At 41.1% G+C, this 19,010-nt stretch overlaps 1 protein-coding gene across 7 annotated transcripts in view; it reads left to right on the forward strand.

Annotated features, from left to right (window-relative positions):
• trappc9 (trafficking protein particle complex subunit 9) overlaps nucleotides 1–19,010 on the forward strand; it is a 131,322-nt gene that overhangs the window by 49,570 nt on the left and 62,742 nt on the right. For all 7 annotated transcript variants that reach the window (XR_008567105.1, XM_054762972.1, XM_054762971.1 and 4 more), the window contains 2 exons: nucleotides 7,162–7,304; nucleotides 15,443–15,553. Coding sequence is in view for 6 of the 7 variants with exons in the window: in XM_054762972.1 (XP_054618947.1) it covers nucleotides 7,162–7,304; nucleotides 15,443–15,553 (254 nt within the window). In the remaining variant the exon portion in view is untranslated. The remainder of the gene's footprint in view (nucleotides 1–7,161; nucleotides 7,305–15,442; nucleotides 15,554–19,010) is intronic.

Raw genomic sequence — 19,010 nt, forward strand, 5'->3', positions numbered from 1 at the left:
AGTTCATTTAGAACATTTTTATGCTTAAATGCTTAATTGAGGCCAGAAATTCGTAACATTTGCTTAAATATGCATTGCATGTGCATCGTTGTGCCCCAGCTCTGTTGCTCGTCTGTGCCGTCATCAGCGGTTGACGCTAGTTCTGTGCTAACTAACACAGTTACGCCACAAGTCTCTGCTTTTCTTATTGACCACGGCTGCATCCTCCTCATCAGTGTCTTTGTCAACAAACAAGTCTTCAATCAAAATAAAATTGGCGTTTCATTTGTCATTTATACGCATTCGGAATTATTTTCTGCATGTAAAACTATAAAAAATAGTTTTGCGTTAACATTTGTGGGTGTTCGGAATGTGTTAATTGGATTTACGTAATTTGTATGAGTACATAAGAGTGTGTTTCGGTTCGAGTCGAACCTTCTGGAGCAGATTAATGTAGAAAGTGCACAAAAACGCTTCTTGGAGTCACACACTCTGTTGGAGGGAGGCACGGACAAACGCAGCTCATTAGCATTAAAGCTCCAGACACACACCATGTTGTGTTTCCAGTCGAGCTTGCTAAAAACACTTTTAAACTCCAGCATCACGGCAAATACCTCAATAAACTGTTGTGGTACTCAAAATCACAAAAGGGAAGAGGCCTCTGGTATGTTTGTTTTTATCATGAAGATTGTTTTTTTCCCCACTCGGCCCGAATGGCCAAGCAGCCTCATAATGGATCATGATAAAGTTGGGTTTGTTGGCTCCTCCTTCCGTGCGTGTCTGCAGCTGCTGTATGCGAGCCTACTGGCATGTAATTAATAGAAAGTCAAGCATTTCATCATACTTACTGGACTCGAATTCATGTGTGAAATCCAGTCAGCTAGGCCGAGCGTGCCTCCATATGCCGCCGCCCTCGATGGCTGAATCGCTGTCGGACCATATTGCAGTCACCCTGAACAGGATATTTAGATACCACCATGCTGAACCATCCATTCCACTTGCTTTCTTCCTTGACAGTTTGTCGCCGGTGATGCTCGTGTGTGTGTGTGTGTGTGTGTGTGTGTGTGTGTGTGTGTGTGTGGATGTAGCAAGGTAAAGTGAACAAAATGTGCTGGTGTTGGCGCAAATGTCCGCTCATGTGTTGCAATGTAATTCATCATTATTTCAAGCTTTAGGACCCCTCTGGATTTCAGCTCGACTTGTCCTATCTTCTGAAGCTGACTTCACATTCCCATGGCTGACTGGCTGTTTATGCTACAGGGGGGTTTGGCATGTGCAGGGGTTTTTCACTTCTTGTTACACCTGCCGGCTAATGGAGCGACGCCTGCACACAACCACTCTATTGTATGAAAGAGCTTCCAACCAGCTCGGGTGAGAGTCACACAGGGGTCTGGTGTTTGCCTTGCATCATCCAACACTCATTTTCAACCTGTCTTTTACTGGATACACATGAGAATATGCCAAGACCATCAACTTTTAAAAATGGTCCTAGTGTTATAACGGTGTATGTCAAAAAGTAATGACACCGATCCTTGTAGTTGCCGTCTCCGACTCAAGAACACCTGACTCTCCTGAAATACTACATCAAGAGCCAAACTTTGACAGTCAGAAGGAACACATTGTGATGGTGTAAACCCTGTGGGCAGAAATGTCAGGACCATCATTAAAATGGACTGTTCCACATTGGATTTTTGGGATGGTTTCTGACAACACAAAAGTATCCCATCTTTGTCCTGTGCATTCTAACCTCCGGGGTCTCTAATTAGCAAAAAAATCGTGGCAGTAAAAGCTGTGGCTGAAGTATCATGAGTGGTCACCATCCAGCAGCTTTATTTACCTCTGCATGCACTTGAAAATGTTGTTTGTGCTTCTCATCTGTTCATGTGAGAGCCATGTGTGTCACACTTGCCTCACTGTTGCTTACAATGAACTCGTTAGCGAAGAAACTTACACTTTGTCTACGAGCACACATCTATGGCGCCTTCAAACAATGAAAGAAAACGACATAAACCTGGAAAAAGTATGGGCTTTTTTAACAGTTTATTATTTTTCCAAGACAGTTGTCCCCCGCTATACCGTGGTTCGAATATCACTCCATCACTACATTGTGGTTTTTCCAAAAAAAAATTAATAAATATAATAAATAATAAATGATCGCTGTTTGATGGTTGACTATGGCCTATTATTAGTCCAAAAATATTGGAAGACAAGTTATATGTAGTATTGTGGTCACAAGGCATCAGTGATGTTATGAGACATGATGTTACATTACATTACCTTTCACACTGCATGCAGACTGGCTACTGAGCCAGCAGAGCCGAGCCGACATGCCATGGCTGAGATCGAATGGGGAAAAAAAAAGTTTCTCCTCTGATTCCGTGTGAAAGTGGAAGGTTTTCATCTTCGTTGTCCTCCTTCCCCACTCAGTTTAAACACTTTCTTAAGTTTAGAATTAAGTAAATTGGAGAGGCTAACTAGTTAGCTCGCTAGCTTGCTATGCGGCCATCTATTATGTCCCTGCAGTGATCCCGTAGCCTGCGCAATGTGATGTAAACAAAGAAGAATGGGATTGTCAAAGTGACTACTGAGGTGTTATTTCATGTCTACAGGGCTCTAATAGTGTTAAAACGCGTATTTAGAAAGTCATAAACAGGTTTAAATAAACAGTCCTGCTATAAGTATTTACAGTAGCCTCCATTCAGTGGCCTAATCTGTCCATCGACAAGACGACTACGTTGCCTTTTTTGCAGTCGAGCTTACAAGATTTCCCCCCACAGGACAATTGGGTCTCCATAGAAAGCAAGCTATCACCAGGATGTTTTCTTCTAAACTTCACACTGTTGTACTGTACCTCCCTTAAGTACCCTGGGGGCCAAGTTGATTGGCTCTGTGATTGACACCAGGTGTACACATGAGATGTGGTCCCAGCAGTACTCCAGATAGAGACACATCGCATCCGCAAGTGCCCTCAAGTCATTTCTCAGTTTTCCACTGAGGCCAGTCCCACCAGATGACTAAATATCTCTCCTGGCTGGGGGCCTCCTTTTCCCCGCTACTAAGCAGATGTATCCCTGAGCAGGGTTCAAGCCTTATTTTAAGGACAATTAGGTACACAGTCTGCCTTTGGATCACCTCATCAAAACACACCATGAACCTTTAGCTGACATTACAACACTTATATGCGATAAAATTGTTGGCATTATGCAAAATAAGTGTGCCTTTTCATATAAAATGAGTGGAAATAAGGCTATGGGAATGCAGAAGTCATCATTAGCGACATATGAATGCCCTGTAAAGAACATTCCCTGCATCAAAATTATGATGTTTGTGCCTTCACAGGTGTGCAATTTAGGCATCCCTGTAGCTGGACTCTTAGCAACACAGATGTTGTTTTCCATTTCATCATTACGCTGATTTTACCTCTGTACCCATAACAAATGCAAGTGCAGACTCTTCAGACTCGCTGCACGTTTGTCATTTGTTGTGCTGGATCTTGAGAAGTCACTAGTATGTATTTATGGACACCAGCGATATTTGGCAGGTTTCGACGGCCAATTCGGTCAGCGTGTTGAAAAACTACCATGTGGCTCAGTTTTCCTTGGGAGGGTTCCTGCAGCGCTGCAGAATGTCACAGTGCATGTTGGAATACATGTTTCCTCTCAGTGAACCGCAGCTCCCCAGTGCCTGCAGAACTCACGCAGCCCCACACCATGCCCATTGAGCCAAGACTAATTTGAAGTGCAGACTCTACACACTCGCAGCACACTTGTCATTTCATGTGCCAGGTGGTCATATATGGCGGTCCTCACAAGCAAAGATCTCGCTAGGCTTTTATTTTGACGGGCATGTTGGTTCGCATGATGGAAAACTGCCATGCGGCCCAGTTTTATACAGGAAGGGATCGTGCACTGCTTCAGAATATCTTAGGACATGTTGGAATTCATGTTCACCCTTCAATGAACCGCGTCTCCCCAGTGCCGACAGTACTCATGCAGCCCCACAGCATGACATTACCAGCGACCGCCTGCTACTACTTTGTAGTGTGGCTCATTGCTAACATATATGGCTTAATTGAGTCGAGCGCTGTTGTTAGACAGCCAGTAGCCATGTTGCCAATTAAGTGTTGTAGCCTCTGTAACAGGATGTGGTGGTTAATGAATATGAATTGCAGCACTTAGGAGTCTATGGAAGGACCTTTAGAAGTTGAGTAGTGGTCAGGTTCTTTTGAATAGGTGAAATCTAAAGTTATTTTGGTATTTGCAGCCTCGGCATAAAGCATCTTAGTGATTTCAGAATGCACTTGTAGTAAAAACTTTTAATTGAGGGCATTGTACCAAACAAACTCTTATCATAATCTCTCTGACCTATGTACGTGGTCAGGTTGTTTGATTTGGCAACATGCTCACTTCTGGCACAGTCAGCTTATTACCGCCGGGGCTGGTATGATTGAAAAAGGGTTCCCGAGGAGCTCGAGAGCTGACAGAGAGGAGGTTTGCACAGATGAGGAACTGTAATCTGTAGCAGTCTCCAAAAGGGGATGTGGGGATCAGTGTTTGCCAGCGTCCCTGAGACAATCATGACACCCCTGGAGACTCATGTCGAGGCCATTAGTGCCATATAGACAGCCACGGGATCACATGGCTGCACGTGACCCACTGTCCGCCGCCTGCGGATTTGACTTTACTTGCATTCACCACCACTCCCGTGATAGAATTTTATATTAAATGTCGAAAAAGTTCTCAAATTGACACTTTTTCACCCCCTTGAAATATTTGCAACCTGCTCTGGGAGCCAGTTTCCTCCGCCGCTGTGCAAACAGTGTTTAAATGTGCTTCTGAAACGGCATTGTCATTACAGATTTCAGCGAGAGATATGTTTGTGTTTGTGGTTTTGAAAGGCACGGAAGTGGAGAGATAAACAGAACTCATCACTTGGGTTCAGCTTTGCTTGCTGTTGTGCGGGTGTAAATAAAAGTTTTGGCCCTGAGACGACAGGGAAACAAGTTGGTGAAAGACAGATTTATTGCAGGGGTTGGTGCATTGTGAATACGCCTCAAATATTTCAAATCTGCCCTGTGTTTTGGGCTGATGGATGACATCTAAAAGTTGCTAGTTTTCCGTATAATTAACCTTATCAATGAGAACTTTTGTGGCCCAATTGAAGTCGTGTCACACTGTAATGTGTTTTTCTTAGAAACATTCGAAACATGACCCAACGCATGCCACAAATAGATTTTGCGCTATCTGTTAATAAGAAGACGCAGCAGGAGGGATCAATGTATGTTTTACATATTTCTGGTCTAAATTAAGCATTTTCAAGCATAAAAAATGACTAAATGAACTAAAACACAAATATAAGACATTAAGAAAATGCATTGAAAGACACGTTGTGGTCTGTAGTAATCCACCCTGGTCACTAGGTGCCAGCTATGTCACATTGATGAGACAATAAAGTATCTGTAGTAAAAAAAAAAAAAAAGAAACAATGAACTCTCCCAATGCTTGTGTGAGTCTATATTATACCTTATTTTCTCTGATTATGTCTACGACATTGGGTAATACAAGTGTAAAGGTGAGTGTTATTTCATGTCTAGAGGGCTCTTCTAATGTTAAAAACCTTATTTAGAAGGCTTTAAACAGGTTTTCTATGCATTATCTACTTCACAGAAATTCAATTATCACGGTCTGGCCTGGAGCCAGTTAACCGACGAGTCTTGACTGCAGTCAGAGCCCTCTAGATGTTCTTTTTCAAAAAGCAAATAGAAACATGACATGAAAGCATGGATCGCTCGCCTCAACGAGCACCGGGTGCTCCTGTGGGCCAATCTCCCATCTAAAAGCACTCACAGGTGGCTCCGTCTTGTTTGTGACATAAAAAAGATGACACAAAGAAGCAACAGAATAAAGTTTATTTGTATTTCTAAACATATTTGTTTTACTTGTCATGGTTTTTACTCACTCTTTGTTTCACATAGACAGCATCCATTACAATTACATGCAAATGCAGACTTGCCAATTATGCAAATTAGATGGTGATGTCTTGATGTCAGTCCTCTCCCTTGCCACAAATAGATTGCAGTCCTTTGGGAAACACTGTGATCAGAAGTGGTGCAAGAAATGAACCCTGTGGTACACCCTTATATATACTGTGATGTCAAGAATCAGTCAAAATTACTCTCACTAATGCCAAAAATGGCTTATTTTACCACTGAGTTAGGATTGTAGTGTTCTTGCAAAAGGTTGCAGCTGATTCCATCATTTTTGTCTTCATTAAAAATTGAAAAAAAATAAAAATACAAGCATTCCTCTTTACGGTGCTTGGTCTACATATAATCCCCTGTAACGCTTTCATCTCTCTTTACTCAATGTGTGCTGCCTCTGTCATTTCATCGTAATTGGCAACCAATGGAGCCAGCAGGCTTGGAATTATTCCGCTCTGTAGAGGGGAATAGAGCAGCAGATTTCCGGGAAATTTGGGCCGCGAAGAAACAGCCAGTGCCTCAATCAGCAATATGTGCACAGATGATATATGTTCTCTGGGAAGAAAAGCAGAACCTTGGATGCTCGTTTTGCCACGCTTCAGCCCCATTACCTGAGTCAGCTAGCACTTCCTCACCATAAACTGCCACTTTTAATTTCCCTATCATTTGCCCACTTGGCGGGGTATACGCTGTCCCGTTTCTCTCTCTCTGTGTGTGTGTGTGTGTGTGTGTGTGTGTGTGTGTGTGTGTGTGTGTGTGTGTGTGTGTGTGTGTGTGTGTGTGTGTGTGTGTGCGTGTGCGTGTGCGTGCATGTTCCTCCTATCACTATGGAACAAATCCAGCAATTCCCACCCACTGTGCCCACCCAATTCTCTCTCTCCGTACAATCTAGAAAGCCACATGTTGAATCCAAATCTTTGGTTTGAGCCACCAATTGTATGCGTAGGACCCCTCTGCTTGAGGCGTCCTCGCCATAACAGTGTGCTTCCATTTCATTTAAACGGCACAATAGCTCTGCTGTGGTGCATTTATTATTTTCACAGTAATGACTTTTGATGCAACTGACTTAAAAGCACTGATGGAACGGCGAGATGCTGCCTGCAAAATCTGACCTCAATTACACTAACACCTCCGTACTGATATTATTTGAATTGAATATTATTTTTGTCACATTCTTAATCTCATGTCCTTTTTTTTTGCAGACTTTAGAGGCAGTCCTGAACTTCAAGTACTCCGGAGGAGCAGGCAAAGTGGAGGGCTACTACAGGGAGCTGTCTGTCGGGGTCCACGTTGATGTGGAGCCTTCTGTGTTCTTCACCAGAGTCAGCACCCTCCCGGCTACCAGGTAAATAACCTGCATTTGCTGCGTCATTACAAGCTAGCGTACAAAACACACTCATGTCCTCGCTGTGTAAACAAATCAGGAAGAGAATCAGTCAAAATTAGTATCACAAACACCAACATTTTGCATTTTTTTAACAGTGTAGTTAGAGTTATAGTTATAGATCAGAAGTTGTCCAGGAAATGACCTTATGTCACACCCTTAGATATACTCAGATGTCAAGTATTCATCAAATTACTCTCTTAAACGCCAACATTTGCTTATTTTAACAGCATAACTGGGGTAGTATTTCTCTAGGGCATGTTTTGGAAAGATAACAAAAAGATGTCTAAGAAGTGATCCCTGTGGCACACTCTTAGATCTACTGACACGTCAATAATCAATCAAAATTACTCAAACACCTACATTTGCATATTTTAACATCTTAACTGGGGTTATATTTCCCTAGGGCATGTTTTGGAAAGATAGCAAAAAATTGTCTAAGAAGTGATTCCTGTGGCACACACTGAGATGTACTGATGTGCCAATAATCAATCAAAATTATTCACGTAAACACCGATATTTGCATATATTGCCCGCTTAACTAGGGTTATATTTCTCTAGGGTACGTTTTTGGAACGATAGACAAAAGTTGTCTAAGAAGTGATCCCTTTGGCACACTCTTAGCTGTACTGACATGTCAATAATCAATCAAAAATATTGTCTTAAACACCGACATTTGCATATTTGAACAGCTTAATTAGGGTTATTGTGCTCTTCTTGGGTATGTTTTGGAAACATGATCAGAAGTTGTCCAAGAACACCCTTAGGTATACCGACTTGTCACAAATCAATCAAAATGACTTGCATACATTTGCTGCGTCACCACCAGCAAGCATACAAAACATACTGACTTCTTGCTGTGTGAACTAATTTTCAACAAATTATTTCTCATTTTCACTCTGTTTGCCGCTTTGTTTTTTTTTTTTTAATAAGTACACCGGGGGGTGCCAGCTGGACAATTAAAGCAAAGATCTAAAACGGCAGTGAATGGAAAAATGGTGCTACCAACTGGATTCTGGATAATTGGCTACAGCCAATTGATGTTGTACAAATCAATGAAGCTTTAATTAAAAGCGTTATTTAAATGTGACCATACTGAGATGAAACAGCAGTAAGAACTCCCCATGAGGTCATTTTGTCCGCAATTCATGAGAAATGCTCATTTTTCTAAAATAACGTGCAAACTCCTAAGTTGGCCACCATAAGAGCTGTACAATTTGGAGTTCAGCCACAATTTTCTGGAAAAATATGCCTCAAAAGTCAAACCATCACCATGTGTCATCTTGCAAGATGTCATCAAATCTTGAGATTAACTCTTTTGTTTTTGTTGTTGTTGTTTTTTTTGGGGGGGGAGGGTTGTTTGTTTGTGATGCAGCACCAAACAAAAGCCTACCAGTAAAGTCATTCATTGCATCGTCCTCCTCCTCCTGGGAACTAAAACCACTAAAGTTGTCTTCTTCAGCATCACATCAGTTGAACAGCCTCATAATTCCTTCTTCACACAATTTCTCTCTCTCTCTCTCTCTCTCTCTCTCTCTCATTGTCGCTCTTCATAAGGCAAATTAGCCATTTAGCTTGAGCTATGCTCATGGCGGCTGCTCACACGCTGCACTCACGACCTAAAAAGTACCAACGGAGGGCAAGCGGCAAGCATGTGGGTGTCACGAATCACGTCGTTTTTTCTTTAACTTCACTTTTTTTTGGTTTAAGTTGTTATTTAAAACGCTGCGTGTGCAGTGATTGTTTTTAAATTAGAACAACTTCCATTTGGACTTGCAAATTCTGCTATTTCCTCTCATTTGGAGAATCGCAATGAAGCCTCTTCGATCAGCACTCTCACTGACATTATTGCTCTCCAAACGAGGTAATTAGAAGTGGTACTTTCACCAACGGGTCAGAAAGTGACAGACCTGAATGGAAATTAAATGCACTCACATCTCTTGCGCACCCATTCTTACTCTCTCATGCACTATGTATATTAGATTATCTCTCTCTCTCTCTCTCTTTCTAAAATGCATACACATTCTATGCCTTCACTTTTCAGCTCCACTCCCAAACGAGAGGGAGGAGAAGGAGGCAGATCATGGCGGCGTAATGGCCACTTGAGATGAACCATTAGCTGTAATAATCCCCACAGTGTAGGCTATCCATCTTGGGAGGGTCAGTGCTGATATATGCTGTATGCTGCTCAGCCAGCTATACGGTCACCCTATCAGTGCCAATATTAGACAGTGACAATATTAGACTCTTACCTTTACAGGATCTATGCCCTAGCTGCCCAATCGTGCTGGCATAAACCACAGAAGTATTTGAAATGTGGCGAAAGGAAGAGACGTTAAACCAAACTTCCTGCAGGTGTGCGAAAGTCAAATAAGATATATTTGCATAAACCAATATTGCTTTTCAGTGGCTCATGGTCTTTTGGACACAGCATTATAAGAAGAAGAAATAGAAGAAATGGACAAATAAAAGGTAAAAAAACAGTAAAGTTAATAATAATGATAATTATATTAATAATGGCCGTAATAATACATCACAGAGAGTGTTTCTAGGTAGTGAATAAATAAAAAAAAAAAAATTAATAAAAATAAAATACAAATGTAGAACCCACATTTAAGTTAAGTTGATGTGTGATGTGTTTAGTGTTTTTTGTAAGATGACACTGGAAGTCCGGCTGTTACATTGTTATACTGAATATACTGACCTCCTGCAATTTCCAATGGGTTGACAAGCTCGTTGTGAGTGCAGCTCGTGATAAGAAAGAGCTACCGCAGCACAGCATTTAAACAATTAGTAGTAGTTCTGAAGTAAAGGAGATGCCAGGAGATTACAATTTAGCCATAAATTAGCCGCAACGCTGTATAAGCCGCAGGGTTCAAAGTTTAGGAAAAAAGTAGCGGCTTATATACTGGAATTTACGCTACATTCATTCAATAATCCTTTTTTTTCTATCTTTAAATCAGGCATTAGTCATTGTGATGTAGCTACACCATCAACAACACTGTACTGTATTGACTATGTATAAATAAATAAACACCCAGGACATATTCAATCATTCCCAGCTGTACAGTATATTTAATATATAATGGCAAACATAATGCAAATAGAAACATCAGACCGGACACAAATGTAGAAATATGACAGTGCTGTACTTATAAATGTAATAAAATATATATGACAATGATGCTATTGATTAATGAGGTATAAATGTCTAATCAGTAGTGCAACAGAGTGCAATGATAAACAGGCTGCAGTCTGGTAAATGGATATAAATTGTTATGTACGATGTGTTTAAGAAAAAGTAAATTATAAATGACTGCTATAGATAGGATTTACAGTCCCTAATATTTTACATATCCCATTTATATGCTCTGACAACTCTGCGCCAACTTTGCACTTTGTCTTTTCCTTTTTTATTTCCCGCTTTGAAACGACTTCCCTTTATATTATATGCCGCCCCCGCCCCACACCCCCCCTTCTGCTTGGATGGCGGCCCCACTTTTATTCCATTCCACCTTTCCTTTACTTTCATCTCACTGTCTGTTGGATCACGTTACCTTTTCCCCTCCTCCACCCGTCGTCTCCTTCTGGACTTTCATCTCAACTTGTGCTACCACCTCCATTTATACAAAGGACAGAATATAAGAAGTAGCTCCAAAGGAAAGGCATTAAAACACCACGCTTTCACTAATGACACAAGTATTTTGGCAGCGCTAATAGTTTTACATTACAGGATATTATTTTCTCAATGATCTTCCTCCTCGTGCCTGCCGCCATTAAATGAACTGTTTTGTCTCTCTGTGTCTTTGTTGCTCTCTTTGCCTCGGTAGGCACTTTCACACGTCTTTATTTTGTGCCTACGCGATCTCTTTCCTCCCACACGCCGCTCTCTTTGTCTCACCTACTTTCTCACGTCAACATTTAGTCAGCACATTTGACTTTCTGTTCCCGGGCACTCTTAATACAGCATACTTCCATAAATTCCTTTTTCATCGGCTACACGGTATCATCTAAACACCACTCTGCTGCTGGCATCCTATTTGACCTTTTCGCTTGCGCTGGGAATGACACCATTTTGTTATTTTCCTCTGACTTGCTCTTCAGGGCTTTGGCCATATAAAAGGTGTCAGATGTGTTGGAGAAAAGTGGCAGGGGAACAGCATGTGTGAAATACGCAGTGATCCATACTTTGAAGGTGGACCTGTAGAGGGGGGGAAAAGCCATTCACTTGGTATTATTACTGTGCCCTGGGAATAAAATGAATTGGTCCGATGGGGGGGAAATAACTAACACTCTCTCTGGGGGGTTGATGGAGGTTGATGTCCTTCTCTGCTCTTGTCAACACACAAAAAACTTACTATTTTCATTTATTTCCACCAGATACACAGACTGGAATAAAGAATTACATTATGATCCACTCTGTATTTTCTTCACTTATTCATACCAAAGACGTATTCATACGTTTTTATAAACCCGAACGCCCAGTCCAAACAACGTATTCACAAGGTGGCAGAAGTGCATTTGATAACAGCTCCGCAGAGATCATGTCAACGGAAAAATCACACATGACAGGAAGGAGGAAGTGAGAGAGCATGGAGGAGTGTAGCGTGCAGAAGGTTACCATTGTAGAGAAATTTTAACGCGTGCACACACACACACACACACACAAATTCATTGAGTAATTGTTGAAAATAGAAAGAAATCCATTACCAATGCATCCATTTTGTACAATACATACACTTGTTCCCTTGCCAGGTGTATGGAAGTCAGCCATATGAAGCACTACACTACATGTGGTTTTCTGGACATAGTAATGTAAAACCTCACTTTTAACTCACTCAATACCAAATACCTGATCCCGAAGATGTATTTATACGTCTTTTACGTTTTGTTGCACGAGAGGCAAAAAGAAGTGATGACGCAACTGCACACTAATGGATGTCAATTTTAGTAGCCGTTTTAAGCCATAAAAACAGCCACAAGGTGGCAGAAGTGCAGTTGATAAGACCTGCGCATAGATCATTTGCATATAAAACACACTCGGCAGCAGGAGGAGGTGGAATAACGCGGATGAGTGTGGCGTGCAGGTTACGTATTGTAGGGAAATGTTAAAGCATGCACACACACTCACTCACGCACACACGTGCACACGCACAGTTGAGTTTTAAATGTGAAAATTGTAAATCGTTCCTGGTGTTCCATTTGAATATAAATTATTTTGATGCTAAACAATCCATTTTTTCTGTTGTTTATGTTGGTATAGTTTTTTAGATGTTTGAGCTATTACAAAAGCCAAAACATATTTGAGTCAAAGTGAAAGTTATGCTTGAAATGTATGTCTTCACAAAAAGCTGGTTTTCTCCCGTTTCTACTCGGGAACGGATATTTGACCTATTACACCCTGTCTGTATAAAATAACACCTTAAAGAGGTGTCAATATCCCAATGGAATGGTGCCAAAAAGTGGTACCTCCTCTGACTTTTGACACCGGAAACCACACACAGAAAAATGTATTATCATATTGGACAGGACATTTGGATGGACACTTCTTAGGGTGGCAAAATCAGCACCTCCTGACTCAACGGGGGGCTAGCCTCAATGATCAATCACCATCTTTTGCTACTTAGTATCCACATTTGACATTTTCCTATAAGCCTTACATGCTGATGGTTGTTTTATCAGTTTAATGGAGACAATCAATTCCTGGCATTAGTTTGTATACGTCAACATCGAATGCTTGTCGCCTGTTTTAGAAAGGCTTCACAGTGAGCTCCTGTTTCATTTCTTAGTGTGGCATAAATCTGGGAAATAGACAGTGGCATTCATTAACGTTCTTCCTTCTTCCTATGTGACACACTACCAGCTGTACCTGAAATAATCACCAGCAAAGGTCGCCTTCAGTGGCCATGACCGTGTGCTTAAAATGACATTTATATGCAGCGTTGCTCCTTCTATTCTATCCTGACTGATATTATTTAGCAGTGTATATATAGACATAATATTTGATTAATCTGCGCTTTCTTTGCCACACCGCTTTAATCTCTTTCTCTCTCCTTTTGGCTGTACCGATTGAAATGGAGACACGTTGTTCGAAACCCTATTGGCAGTTTTGAATTATTTATCCATCTCAAACCTACGTGCCCTCTGTTATAGCGCAGCCGAATGCTTAATAAGATTATTCCACTTTCAGAGTTCACAAGTAGAACCTTTTTTTTTTTTTTGCAGCACTGACTCAAATGTAGTGTTTACATGTTATTTTCGGCTACAAACCAGAAATCCACATTGTCTTTGTTTGTATCCTCCCGTTTTGATCTGGATTGAAGAGTACAAGAGCAATGAGTCTGTGGTTCTTATCAGGTTGCTCTGATTGATCGCCCCGGCTTAATGCCCCGGCCCATAAATCAGTGGCTCGCCCCGCTTGGGCCTGTTAATCACATCTGCCAACAGAGACAACAAGACAATTAAAGAAACATGGCTAGGCCTAAAAAATATGCTCTTTTAATTGCCGCGCCAGTTTATTAGTGACTCGGGCGAGCGGGAACGTAATCCTCCATTAACCTTGGGATTGAAGAGACGGGAAGCCGGATGAGAGTGAGATTCGGTGTTGCCTGGAGGCTAGACAAGGTAGTGATGGGATGTTTAATTTACACAAAGGATATATATATATATATATTTTACATCTGCTAGTTGGCACCATCATTTTATTGCTATTAATCAAATAACTGGTTGGAATAACTTGCATCTATTTACTCTACTGTTTATTCCCCATGTAATTGCATTGCAGAGATTGATTTAGGCGCTTTGGCAGTCTCTGTTTCCTCTCATCAGTCATTAGCAAGGGGGGAAAATATCCACTTAGGGTTAAAATTAGCTGAAAAGCCAGGGCCGTCTCCTCCCGCTTGATGTAAATCACAAATTTGCCCCTCCTTATGATCAGTATTAGAAAAGCAGGCCCGAGTCTGATTTGGAGATTGGCCTGCTCCAACCAGGCGTCCGGCGGCACGATGAAAGCGCTGCCACCGTTTGATGTTGTGACAAGGACAAGGTCTTGGCTTCATCACCTGTCTCAGCCATGCATGGTTCCGTGTATTTTTAGAGGAAATTATAGTAATTGAAGCTTCCAGACGCCTTCTCTTGCTAGGGAAGGATACTGGGCTGTGGTCGGGGCCGAGACGGGCTGCACAACACATCTACAGTACAGTCCTGTGTTGCATTGTGCTGTCTAGAAATAAATGTTTGTACATTACAGTAGTTTAGAATGAATTGTGCCGTAGTTGACTTTCATTGGATTTCACTTTAAATGGATACTAAAGCAAGTACCGGCTAATAAATAGTTGTTCAAACTGCGGTCCGGGGGCCATTTACAGCCCGCAGCAGTTTTTTCATCTGCCCTCGGCACATTCCAGTAAAATATGGTAAGAAAATAAAAAAAATTAGTCATTAGTAAAAATTAAATATGAAGAGAGTGAAGTCATAACATTAAGAGAATTAAATTGAAATATTAAAGACTAAAATATAAACTCATAAAATGTGTAATCTTTTTTAGAAAAAGCTGTAATATGAGAAACAAACAAAACAAAGAATAATGTTGCAATTTTTGGAAAATTTGGTTGGTTATAATATTATAATGTTACGATAGCAAAGTCAAAATATTATGAGGAAGAAAAAGACAATATAGTAATATTACAAGAAAAAAATGTAAGAGAAGAAAGTTGTAAAAATAATAATAAAAAAAGAAAAACAAGCCAAAAAAAGTGTAATTTAAGGAGAAAAATTTCATACTGATAATATGCTTGGTCACCGATAACACAAAGCTGAGACGCAGACTGTTTTTTTTTTTTCTTTAAATATAAAAAGCGTCTTTGCATTTCTACATTGGGTTTTACATTTTCTAAATGTAAAAGTGGCCCCCACATCCTTTGATTTTATAGTTTGCGGCCCTCTGTGGAAAAAGATTGGACACCTCTGGTCTGATACGAACAAACAGATTTGTGTACTCAAAAAGTTGCACGCTCATGACCCAAACAATTCATTGTACATTACAGTGAAATAAAATGTACAAGGATGAACCCATTTTGCTTATCTGCGTCTGTCCACAGCACCCGTCAGTGTCACCTGCTGCTCGACATCTTCAACCCCACAGAGCATGAGCTCACCGTCAGCGCCAAGAACAACCAGGACCTGGTTCTCCATGCCAGCGAGTGCCAAAGGTCAGAAGAAGTCGAAAGATTTACAACCGTTACTTTACAACTCCCCACAAAACAGACATATTCTTTCTGTTGTTTTTGGGAAAAAAATATTAAAGACAGAAAGTAATCATACAGCACAGTCATCCCTCGCTAATACGGTCTAATATTAGTCCAAAAAATATGCATATTGAAGCAAATTTTAGGTATTTTTTGCCTAAATTAAGCATTTTCAAGCATAAAAATGGCTAAATAAACTAAAACACCTATGTAAGGCATTCAGGAGATGCATGCAAAGAAGGTGTGAATGACATCTCATATTCTACACTGGTCACTAGGTGTCATTCATGTGACTGTAATGTTCAGTGAGATACACAAGCACCAGACTTGATCTCCGGAACAACAGGCTTTTATTGCAGGTTTGAATTATCTCACAACAGGCCCAATAACCCGTAATAACACCAAGGGCTACTGTTGCGGCTAAAACTCAACTCTCTCTTTCTGTCCGCCTCCTACTCAGCACCCCAGGGAACACATTTACAGCAACACACGGTTTTCTTTTTGTCTTAAATGGCTTATTTACTCTTATTACGTCCACTATATTGGGTAATACAAGTGTAAAGATGACTAAAGGGGTGTTATTTCATGTCTAGAGGGCTCTAATAATGGTAGAAACTTTATTTAGAGGGTCGTAAACTGTTTTTCTGTGCTATAACTACAAAAATAGTCCAGGAATTCTACTTTGCGGAAATTTACTTGTCGCGGTCGGGTCTGGAAACAATTAATGTGATAAACGAGGGATTACTGTATTTCATTTTCATTATCAGTCACTGGTGTGTGTGTGTGTGTGTGTGTGTGTGTGTGTGTGTGTGTGTGTGTGTGTGTGTGTGTGTGTGTGTGTGTGTGTGTGTGTGTGTGTGTGTGTGTGTGTGTGTGAGTAACAGGAAGAAAAGCTCCGATTCCCTTCCCCGTTGCCACCTGCTGATTAACATGTATAACGCTCTAGGCCCATCCTTTTCAGTCTCTTTTTCAAGGGAAAAAAAATATCATCTTATTTTTTTGCTTCCCTGTCTTTTAAAGTTTCATATACACACATTTTTTGGAGTTTGTAAAGGTTTGTATTGGTTCTTCTGACTCCTCACCAGAGTCGAAAACCTTACTTGGACAAGTACTTTACAAGCTTACAAGTACCGTACTCTTTGACAATTGCTGACCCAATAAAAACAAATCCTTGGTGAGCCATTTTGGGCCCTGAACCGCAGTTTGTAAAACCCTGCCGTTACAGTGCACAGAGTGCAGCAGTCATATGAAAAGGTGCTGTCGAGAACGGAAATAAAGATACAAATCTGTGCTTTCATATGGAAGTGAATAAGTGCATTTTTGCAAGCTGTAAAATTCTATTAAGCTTGGCCATCTGTCATTGCTGGATAATCTCTGACATGTTACCTGTACAGCCTTGGCCATTTGTCATTGATAAAATCCTTCACTAAATAAATGCTTTTAGGATGTCATAAGCAGCCCAAATATATATTTTAGGAGATTAGAAAAAAGGTATAGTAGTGTTTCACACCTTAAGCTGCCAGTCGTTGCTATTGACTATCGTGGTGATTGCTTCCATCTTAAACTGAGATGAGTTTTGATCTTGATTCCTTTGCAAATACTGCAAATAATACGTCTGTGGAAAGCAATGTAGTTGATGTCACATTCACTATTTAGAGTGGGAGGATTTTGCATATGAAGCAAAACAAGGCCAAAGGCTTCGTGGACCTCCATCTGGTGCTTCCATCGTGTCTTCCGTCCCATCCCATCCCTCTCGCCACGTCACAAAGCCCCGTGTCATTTTAATATGTCACTCCCTGCTCTGTGATGAATGAGATGTCAAAGCGCAAGATGTTTTCTGGAGTGTCTTCATCCAGGAACGTGTGTGTGTGTGTGTGTGTGTGTGTGAAGGTAGTTTTGGAGCCCGACAGGCGGAAAAATGATTCTGTCGATCATCTGTGTGCTTCTTAATTGTGAGTATGCTCAGAGTCCAGTTTTCTAACAAAATTTATTTTGTTTATAGGTTAATGGCATTCTGGAGGCAATCTGAAAGTGGAAATCCTTAATGATAGTATTTAACAATGAAAAACCCATTTTGTTTTTGTATGAATTGCGGCACACAGGCCTGCTTTTGCATGTTTTTTTCAGGGCCGATACCGATTTTTAGTAGCCAAGGAGGCTGATAACGGATAAAAGTAAAAGTAAATATGAAAATATTGGCAAATTTTTTTAGGTTTAAAAGGTTTTATATAATTAAATATATGGTTGGAAAGAATTCAATCACACAAAATATCATTGATTCCATCTTACTAAAGATGAAAAATAGTGCAATAGTGTTTGTGCTCGTGGTTAAGGAAGATGTAGTCCCCGATGCAATTCCATCCATCCCTTTTCTATGCCGCTTCTCCTCATTAGGGTCACGGGGGTACGCTGGAGCCTATCCCAGCTGAATTCTGGCGACAGGCGGTGTACACCCTGGACTGGTCGCCAGCCAATCGCAGATTCCAATTTGTGAAATATACCCTTATTTTGTTTACACAATTAAGACTGTTTGCGGTGACTGGTGCTCATATTTTGAAGGCCGGAAGTGTGTCGTGTCTGTTGAGAATGTGTCTTGACAGTTAAGGCGAGCTCGGAGCAAGAGCAAACGTGACTCCCGTCCTTATTTCACTCACAACTTGCATGACGTCAGCGGGCATCGTAAAATGCTCTGTTGCCTGAACCAGCGGTAAAACACAACACGGTGTAAACACGCTCTTACAGCCTGAGTGGCACACACACAACCTCACCAGCTCCGCTAAACTATGCTAAACGAGGTAGCTTCATTCACGCTGTGTAAAAGAGGAGTTTTGAAGTTTTTTTTTGCCAGTTTTCACAGGTGCAGACAAGAGACTCTGCTGCATCAGAGCCAAAAGTGATCTCTAAAAACAAAGGCAGATGCCGAGATATGTCAAAATGACAAATATCAGCTGTTAACATTGGCCCGGACGATTATCAGTCATCACTATTTTGCATGTGGGTCAAAGCCAAGGCAAGAAATGGTCTTTTAGCAAGGCCAGAATTTCAGAGCACATACTAAAGGAGGCTAAAATGTTTTTTTGTTTATTTGAAACATGCACTCAATGTTACATTGAATGCATCACATGTTCACAATTCACAATGTCCAAAAAGGAGTAGGAAGAAGCTGAGTGTATTATATCCTACCCCCTGTCCGTATCACAGCGGTCACTTATTCAGTTATAGATTTGTTCACACTCTGTGCCAACATACACTACGCATAAAAAGGTGGAGACATCGGGCCCCCGGGCGAGACCCAAGCCGAAGCCAGAGCATACCATCACCTCTGCAGGCCAACCCACACGGACCCCCCTCAAACTTCCAAATGCACCCGTCCGCATGCTCAGCATCCGCCGCACACCCCTTTGCCGTAGCGTCCAACTCC

The sequence above is a fragment of the Dunckerocampus dactyliophorus genome, chromosome 20 (assembly GCF_027744805.1).
Source record: "Dunckerocampus dactyliophorus isolate RoL2022-P2 chromosome 20, RoL_Ddac_1.1, whole genome shotgun sequence".
NCBI lineage: Eukaryota > Metazoa > Chordata > Actinopteri > Syngnathiformes > Syngnathidae > Dunckerocampus > Dunckerocampus dactyliophorus.